This window comes from Corvus hawaiiensis, chromosome 7 (assembly GCF_020740725.1).
Source record: "Corvus hawaiiensis isolate bCorHaw1 chromosome 7, bCorHaw1.pri.cur, whole genome shotgun sequence".
NCBI classification, from domain to species: domain Eukaryota; kingdom Metazoa; phylum Chordata; class Aves; order Passeriformes; family Corvidae; genus Corvus; species Corvus hawaiiensis.
The window spans coordinates 2299013-2306955 of record NC_063219.1 but is presented as its reverse complement, the minus strand read 5'-3'; the positions used below and the strand labels follow the sequence as shown (position 1 = coordinate 2306955).

At 62.1% G+C, this 7943-nt stretch overlaps 2 protein-coding genes across 2 annotated transcripts; both read right to left on the bottom strand.

The window, feature by feature from the left end:
- Window positions 1–595: 595 nt before the first annotated feature.
- Window positions 596–3780, bottom strand: LOC125328923. The gene is made up of 9 exons (XM_048310211.1): window positions 3529–3780; window positions 3137–3251; window positions 2827–2964; window positions 2442–2618; window positions 2165–2308; window positions 1904–2005; window positions 1478–1580; window positions 1147–1203; window positions 596–856 (listed from the first exon to the last, which is right to left on the bottom strand). The coding sequence occupies exons 1-9, from the start codon at window positions 3612–3614 to the stop codon at window positions 657–659; spliced, it is 1122 nt and encodes a 373-aa protein (XP_048166168.1). The 5' UTR covers window positions 3615–3780; the 3' UTR covers window positions 596–656.
- LOC125328549 lies at window positions 3644–5261 on the bottom strand. The gene is made up of 4 exons (XM_048309425.1): window positions 4988–5261; window positions 4652–4800; window positions 4185–4332; window positions 3644–3940 (listed from the first exon to the last, which is right to left on the bottom strand). Exons 1-4 carry the CDS (start codon window positions 5072–5074, stop codon window positions 3644–3646), a joined length of 681 nt encoding a protein of 226 aa, XP_048165382.1. The 5' UTR covers window positions 5075–5261.
- Between the last annotated feature and the right edge of the window lie 2682 nt (window positions 5262–7943).

The window sequence follows — 7943 nt, the reverse complement described above, 5'->3', positions numbered from 1 at the left end:
CACCACCCCGGCCTCCTGTCCCCTCGGAGCCTCCTGCCACCCACCCCCTCACACATGCCCCTCGTGCCTTCCCACTGCCTTGTCCCGTCAGGGACTCCACAGCACCTCATCCCTTCACGGCCTCCCACCGCCCCGGCCCCTCAGGCTCTCCCCCAGCCCGGCCAAGCTGCCCGGCAGCGGCACAGCCCCGAGGGAGCTCCAGAGGAGCCGGAGCAAGAGGCACCTCGGAGCCCTCAGCAATCCAGACAGCAACACATGGGGAGGAGGACACAGATGGCGGCTCCTGCCCGGGACAGGGCTTGGGGCCATCTCCAGGCACCAGCCTCGCAGGGATCCCTGCAGCCCTTGCCCCTGCCCACCCGCTTTGTCGGCAGCGCTAAGGCTTCAGCACAACCACCAAAGGCCAAAGGGCTTATGGCCATTTTCCCTTCCATGCTGCACTCCCAGGGGACTTGCTGAGCACAAGCACCCTTTTTCCCCTCTTCCCCTGTGCCCTGCAGACACTGGGCACCAAAAGAAAGCTCCTGGGAGTCTGTGTATTATAACACATTCTATATTTACATACTAAAGAAAAATGAAAAGAAGAGAGGAGCAATCCTGAAGAACAGAAGAATCCCCGCTGGCTCAGGTGGCCCCAGAAGAGAAGAGCAGACAGCTCAGCTCTCTGCAGGGCTCCAACAGAACAGCCAGCCACGGCCCCAGAGACGAGGCCGTGCCTTCCATGCGCTGCGGAGCTGATTTCGCAGCTTCCGAGAGATGGAGACTGGAGCCCTCTCTAGCGCCCTGAGGAACTGCGACGTTTCTTGTGCCAGGCTTCCAATGGCGAGGCTGATGTCCTCTGCCGTATCTTCAAGGGCTGGGACAGAGAGGAACAGAGCCACAGTCAGATCCCGGATCTGCAGGGACCCGAGGAGAGCCCCCTGCCAGGGCCATCCCAGCCCGCTCTTGCCATGGCCAGGAGGGAGGAGGGACCAACGGGATCAGCCCGAAGGTGCTGGCCACGAATCCCCCACGTGCCCCTGAAAGCTCTCTGTGCTCTGTGCACACCGCCCCTCGTCTGCACAGGGAGCAGAGCCCTCCGCAGCCGGGGCAGGGATTGCGGCTCCCCCCGCCAGCCCCCGCTGACAGCCCGCTGCCCTCACTCACCTTGACAGATGAGCCCGAACGCTCCCTGCTGTCTTGTCAAGCTCTGCCCGGCGATCACTGGGAACACAGAGGAGGTCACGGCCCCAGCGGCACAGCTCCCTCGCAGCGGCGCTGCCAGCCCCGTGGCCACACGCTCTCCTCCCCCGGCAGGGCTCAGCCCGGGCCCTTGCCGCATCCTGACGCCCGAGGGCACGGCTGCGGGAGGGCGGCAGCGGCCCCGAGGGCAGGCGGGGCTCCACGGCCCCGGGCCCGGATCCCGCTGCCGGGGCAGCAGCCGGGGCTGGGGCCGAGCTGCGGCGGGGCGGGGAGGGGCCCCGGGCTCGTGGCTCACCGATGAACCCGACGGCCGCCTCTCGCAGGGACTCCTGTGGGCTGTACAGGTACGGCAGGGCCCGGCGCACGTACTCGGTCACTCGGCTCCTGTCCACTGCCAGCTGCAGAGAGCGCCAGGAGGGAAGGGTTGGCGCGGGCTCAGCCCCTTGGCCGGGCCCTCCCTGCGCCCAGCCCTGGCCTCCCCTGCCCGCACGGCCCCGAGGCCCGGCCAGCAGCCGCTCCGGGCTCCATGGGCACCCGGCTCGGGGCCAGAGGAGCCTGGAGAAGAGCCTGTGCGGCCCCGGGAAGGGAGCAGCGTGTGGGGTGCAGGCTGGCACCCCTGGGTGCAGCAGTGGGCAGGGGCACAGCTGCCAGCCCCACACACTGAGCACGACGAGCAGGGGGCTTCTCCAGGCTGTGACTTGGGCTTCCAGGCCATCCTTACCAGGCACTTGGCGAACATCCACAGTTTCTGTTTCTCCACGCGCTTTGTGAGATCTCTCCTCTTCAGGAACTCAGTCGCACGAAGCAGCGTTACCCAAGAGGCCTGGAGAGCAGCAGAGACCCAGAGATGGCACCACAGCCCAGGGCACAGGACCCGCGTCCCTGTGCCAAGGCCAGGAGGAGGCTGCAGCCCGTGTGGCACCAGGGCAGGAGGCAGCCGAGCCCCCTCCCAGGGGGCCCCCGGCAGCCCATGAGTCCTCACCCATGCCACATGCCGGTTCTCATCATGGCAGCGGAAGAAGAGTGGGAGCAGGCTCCATTGCACAAGCTTTTCTCCCTCTTCCGCTAAAAAATCCATCATTTCTCGGAAGAGAATCATGGAGAGCCGCTGAACCTGGTTATCATCCTGTGAGAAAGGAAGAAAAAAAGACCTCAGCATCAGCTGCTCCGGGCCCACCAGGGCACAGGCCTGGAAATCCCCAGGGCACAAAGTGTCCGGGAGGCACCCAGTGGCCGTGGCTGAGGACACCGAGCCTTACGTTGTCAAAGAGTGGCAGGAGCGCCTCAGCCAGCTGCAGGGCGATGGGGCTTGATACCAGGATGTCTTTGTCCAAGAATAAAAAGCCTAGTACAACGAGTGTCATCCCAACTATCTCTCCATCTGTGTCCCACAGGAGCTTCACAAGGCTTTCAGTCAGGCTCCACGTTCTTTCGGCCTGTGTGGAACACAAGGCTATGCAGCCTCACCCTGCTGCCGCAGGGCCCAGTGGCCAAAGGCCTCTCCCGAAGCACTCGGGCAGCTGAGCCGGGAGGCAGGAGAGCTGGGAGCAGCTGCCTCAGCGCCCAAAGCCCAGCCAAGCCCAAGGGACTGCATTCCCCAGCCCCACGGTGCCAGCGCAGCTTCAGCCGCTGCCCCCTTCTCACCACTGAGGGATCGTCCCTGAGCACGAGGAGGGCCCTGAGTGCCAGGTGACGCATCTGTCTGCGCTCACTCTGCAGGTATTTTGATGAGATCTCCACAACACTGTCACCACATTCCCTCAAGTCCAGGCACTCGAGGACCTGAAAGGCACAGGGCAGTGACAGGGGAGCCGCCCAGCAGGAGCCCAGAACCGCCCAGGGCTGGGCCCAGACAGCAGCGCAGGGCGCGGGCACCGTCCCAGGCAGCTGCGGCTGCGAGAGGGCAGAGAGCTGGGAGGCAGCTCAGCGAGGCAGCGCTGGCCGTCAGGCTCACCTCCACAAGGAACGCCAGGGCAGGCAGATCCCAGCGTGGCTCTTCTGCGCTGAGCAGCCCGAGCAGGTGGAGCGCGATCCCAGAACACAAGGGTATGGAGACACAGGACACCTCCCTGGAAGGGCAAAAAAGGAACCAAGACCCTGACCCAGGTGGGCAAACTTCTCCCAGGACAGACTCACACAGGTCTGGTCTTTCTCTACCACCTCGCAAGGGGACCTGGGCCCTTTGGGAGGCGGCTGCTCCTGGGCACCCTCCTCTCCTGGCCTTTCCTGGTCAGCTCAGCCGTCGCCCAGTGATGAGGCCCTCTGGCCCTTGACCACGGGGACTGTGAGGAGCACCCCGGGCACAGGGCACAAATGCCAAGGGCAGCGGGGAGTAGGGGGTCTCACCTGGCCAGCAGAGCCACTGCATCGTGCTGGGTGTCAGCACAGAGCAGCGCATCCCAGCCACGCTTGCGATCCATTGCTGTCACCATATCCTCATACTCCAGGCAGAGCAGGGCCCTCAGGGTCTGCACTGCAAACCTGTGTGCAGAGCAAAGCCCAGGTCATGTTGTGGGCACTGGCTCCTGCCCCGGGGACATGGCAGGGACAGGAGGACTGGCATGGAGCACCTGCTGGGGTTGGTGACAAGGCCATGTTCCTTCCGGCATACTCTCCACAAGTCATCAACCTCCTCTGGCATCTCCCCTGTGCTGAAGAACACTTGGAAGAGCAGATGCACAAAGAGGCAGGGCAAATACACTGTGACTGCCTGTGGGACACAGGGCACCTGGAGGATCTTCCACATCACCACAGTTGCCTGCAAAGGCCAAACCACCTCGAGACAGCGCTCACTGCTGAGGCGTCCATGTGGCAGGGCCTGAGCGTGGAAGGGGAGGCCAGGGGAGACGCAGAGGGAGCACCGGGCCTGGTGCCCCTGAACCTGCCCCTAGCCCAGGTTTCAGCCCAGCGCCTGAGGCAGGGAGACGCAGTGGGCGAAGGAGGATGGGGAGCTGCTGGAGCAGCGACCTGGGGGCGAGCAAAGGCCAGTTCCAGAAACTCACAGCCAGGGCAAAGACATCTGTGTTGTCCCCGTCGGAGGTGCGTGTGCTGTGCTCTGGCCAGCTCCCCAGCACATCGAGGAGCAGCAGCAGCACCGGCTCCGCAGTCATGGGCGAGGACATGAGTGTCTTCCACATGGTCGTAGCAGCTCTGTGGGGTCAGAGCTCTGTCTCAGGGGCGGTCTCGGCCACAGCACCGTGGCCTGGGCAGCAGCGGGGACCTGAGCTGGCTGCCAGCCCTGCCTCTGCCCACCGCCCCTCGCCGGCAGCACCCAGGCAGCCCATCCCTGTAGGAACTGGCGCCTGAGGGAGCCTGAGGGAGGGAGCATGGAAGCAGGCTCGGGGGCTGGCATGCCAGGGCTGGGAAATGGAGGAGCCAGAGGGCCCTGGACTCTCTGTTTGTCAGACACCTGGGACAGGCTCCGCAGGGTGATGGGCTGGTGAGCCCTGTGGGCAGGTGGGCCCCATACCTGTCACATGATGGGGCCACACGCAGCAGAGTTATCCCCACATCGGCTGGGTGTGCCTCAGCCAGCTCCAGCAGGGTCCTGTCCAGACTCTGCTCATCAGACTCATTGGCCATGAGCCACTGGTGGATGTCCCTGACCATGGCGGGCACCTGGAGAAGGCACGGGGAGAGTTGGAAAGCTGCCAGAGGGAGTAATGTCCCCGGCTTCCCCAGAGAAGTGCTGCCCTTCCCACTACACTGCGATGGCCACAAAGGCTTAAAGTGAGTCACCAGCGGGCACAGCTTGGGAAGCCACCTGACTCCTGGGGGAATTGAACCCTGGCCACAGGCTACTTACTTGCTCTAGACTGGAAACACTCTCTCCCTCAAGCAAATCCAGCATGGCAGCACTGGTGTCGGTGCTGTAGACGTCACAGTTTTCCATGGACCCAGTGCCCACGATGCTGGTCTCTTCCTGCCAAACGCACTCGATGAATTTGCAAGTCACCAGCAGGAGAACAAAGGACAGGGAGGAGAGGGATGTTCCATGGGGTGCTCCAAGGGCGGTGCTCGGCTGAGCAGCGACAGCAGGCCCAGCCCAGGTGGGGATGGCTGCAGGTACCTGCGCTGTTCTGCGGAAGCAGCCGTGGGCACCGTCCTGCTCTTGTGTTCGGTCCAGGGCTGCATCTGGCAAAGAGCAGGCGCAGCCAGAGCTGAGGGGCTGCAGGAGAGGCCGGAGAACGCAGCCCAGCCCTGCGCTGCCCAGACAGGGACAGCTCCAGGATAGCCAGGGGATGGAGCACGGCTGCTGCGGGGGGCCTGGCCCAGCCCCTCTTCCGTTCTATCCATGGGCATGTTCCCAGGGGATGGAATGGCACGGGATGGCATGAGACGGGATTGGGCCAAGCTGTCTGCAGGCAGCAGCCCTGGCGCCCAGCTCTGTCACCCACCCTCCTGCGGCAGCTGGAACTGCTCCACCTCTGCAGGCTGCTCTTCTGGGGCAGCTCCAGGGCCTTCTTCCTCCTCCTCCACCCAGGCCAGCTTGGGCACACGTGGGGGTCTCTGCTCCATGACCTTGATTGGATTTAAGGCTACTTGCAGGAGAGAGTCCTTGGAAAAGCTCCAAGTCAGCAAGTGCTGAAGTTGTTCCTTCAAGGCACCAGCAACAGAGAAGGCCACAAGACAGCAAGTCCTGCCCTCTGGTCTCGAGGGCTCCTGCCACAAGGACAGGAGACTCCTCGTCAAGGATTGTGGTCACCAAGTCCCACGGTCTTGCCTCGAGGGCACCGGCCACAGGGATGGGAGGTGCCTCAGAAAAGCTCTGGGGCACCAAATCCCACGGTCTGCCCTCGAGGGCACCTGCAGAGAAGCCTCGGGAAGGCCACAGGTCACCAAGTCCCGTGGTCTGGCCTCGAGGTCACCTGCAGGAATAACGCTTCGGAAAAGCTCCGGGTCGGCAAGGAAAGCGTGCGCTGTGCGGAGGCTCCTCACGGCACCGCTCTGTCCCGTCCTGTCCCGTCGCGTGCTCCGAGCACTGTGGCGTGGCCGCGTCGCCGCCAGCCCCGATGTCAGCACGTGTCACAAAGGGCCCTGGGACACCCTGTCCCGTTCCACCCCACGGTGACCATGCTGCACCGTGTCACAAAGGGCCCTTGCACACACTGCCACCTGCCCTGGGGCCGCCCCCAGCCCAGCCCAAGTGGCCCAGGTTGGAAGGAATCCCTTGTCCCAAGTGTCTAAGGCAGCCCGACAGGAACTTTAGCATCGGCTCCAGCCATAAGCAAGCGCTCCCCTGCTCTGCGGGCTCGGGGCAGCACCAGGAGCCCCCACGGCTGCCGCCGCAGCCACCGCGGGAAGGGCTCGGGGTCTTCCACAGAAGCTGGCACGGCCTCCTTGGGACACGTCCCGGCCGGTGGCCATCCTAAAGCCGGGGCTGTGACACAGACAAGGAACGTGTGGGCCAGGGCACGAATGCTGCTCTGGCTCCTGGGGCCCGGGGAGCGCTGGAATCAGCAGGTGTGGCAGAGTCCCCTCCGAAGCAGACCTGCCACCCCCCGAGCCCTGACAGCGCTGGTGCCCGTCTCCTGCCCCAGAGACCTGTGCCCCCGGGGGGCTTCTGTGCCAGAGGGCAGCCAAAGCCAAGGTGCACTGGGGTCTGTGCTCCTTCCTGCAGGGGGCTGTTGGCAGGAGCACCTGGAGTGACTGGGGGCAGCACTTGGTATCTGACACGAGATGTTGCTCCTTCCTGGAATGAATATTTTCCTGGAAGGGATTAGCAGTAGCACCAGAACAGCTTCAGCTGCTGAGTTTCCTTGTGCTTTTCTGTCTTTCTTGCATTCTGGAAATGAAAGAATCGGCTCAGCCTCTGATATTCAACATTGCAGTTGCTGCGTGTCTGGCTGTGGCAGCTCCCGTCCAAACACAACTGCATCCCTGCTGAGCAGGGCAGTGGACGGCCATAAACAGGGAGAGTCCCCAGGGAACTCCAAGGGAGACACCTGGGGAAGTGCAGAGGATTGGGACAGCTCTGGGAGGAGAAGCTGTTCTGTGTCTCTGATGATGGTGCCAGCACCCTGAAGCAGCAGCCAAGACAGGCCCTGGAAGCACACATGTCCCGTCCTTTCCTGCTGTCACATGGACATGGAACACACTTGTTGCCACAGGTCCAGCAGACGTGATGCAGGAACAATGGAGGGCCATGCATTGGTAGGGAATGGCCTCCAGCAAGAGCAAAGCAGGATCCTGTAGCAGCAAAGCCTGAGCTTGTGAACCGGGCCATGTCCTCTGCACACAACAAAGTGCTTCCCTCCACCCCTGAACGTCAGCCACAGGAGTCCCTACTTTTACTCAGCACCTGCTGCTTCTTCAGTTCTGCTGCTCCATCAGATCAAGGCTGAACCCATTTGCTGTAGTGATTTACCACAGAAGCAGCGTGAAGCATTAAATACCTGGGAGCAATTAATATTTATGCAGCCAACTAATTTTTGAAAAATATAAATACCAAAGTTACAGTTGATTCCAAGTATTAACTCTTTTAAGAGCAAGGCAGGGTGAGTACTTCATTTACCCTGTATCAGCTGCAGTGCCAGGCTTAAAGGGCAACACACAAATGGGAACTCAGTAAAATATTTGAACTAAATACTGTTCCCTTTGTTTGCTGCAGGTTTGAGTTATGGAGCGAGACTTTCCTCTTATGTGGTACTTAAGTTCCAGATGTTTATTCATAAACTCAGTCTAAACACAGATCACAATTAGCATAGGAAAACAGAGTGTGTCGTCATCATCCTACTCTGAGTTTGTAAAGCTGAGGACCA

Bases quoted from the DNA above. Each gene is read 5' to 3' on its own strand.
- LOC125328923 (XM_048310211.1), bottom strand. From the start codon at position 3,614: ATGGTGACAGCAATGGATCGCAAGCGTGGCTGGGATGCGCTGCTCTGT. The intron at 2,619-2,826 runs GTGAGAAGGGGG...TGTTCCACACAG, and splicing joins TCAGGGACGATCCCTCAGTG to GCCGAAAGAACGTGGAGCCT. The intron at 1,204-1,477 runs GTGAGCCACGAG...CTGTGTTCCCAG, and splicing joins GGCGGCCGTCGGGTTCATCG to TGATCGCCGGGCAGAGCTTG.
- LOC125328549 (XM_048309425.1), bottom strand. From the start codon at position 5,074: ATGGAAAACTGTGACGTCTACAGCACCGACACCAGTGCTGCCATGCTG. The intron at 4,801-4,987 runs GTAAGTAGCCTG...TGCCTTCTCCAG, and splicing joins GTGTTTCCAGTCTAGAGCAA to GTGCCCGCCATGGTCAGGGA. The intron at 3,941-4,184 runs GTGAGTTTCTGG...TGGCCTTTGCAG, and splicing joins CAGATGTCTTTGCCCTGGCT to GCAACTGTGGTGATGTGGAA.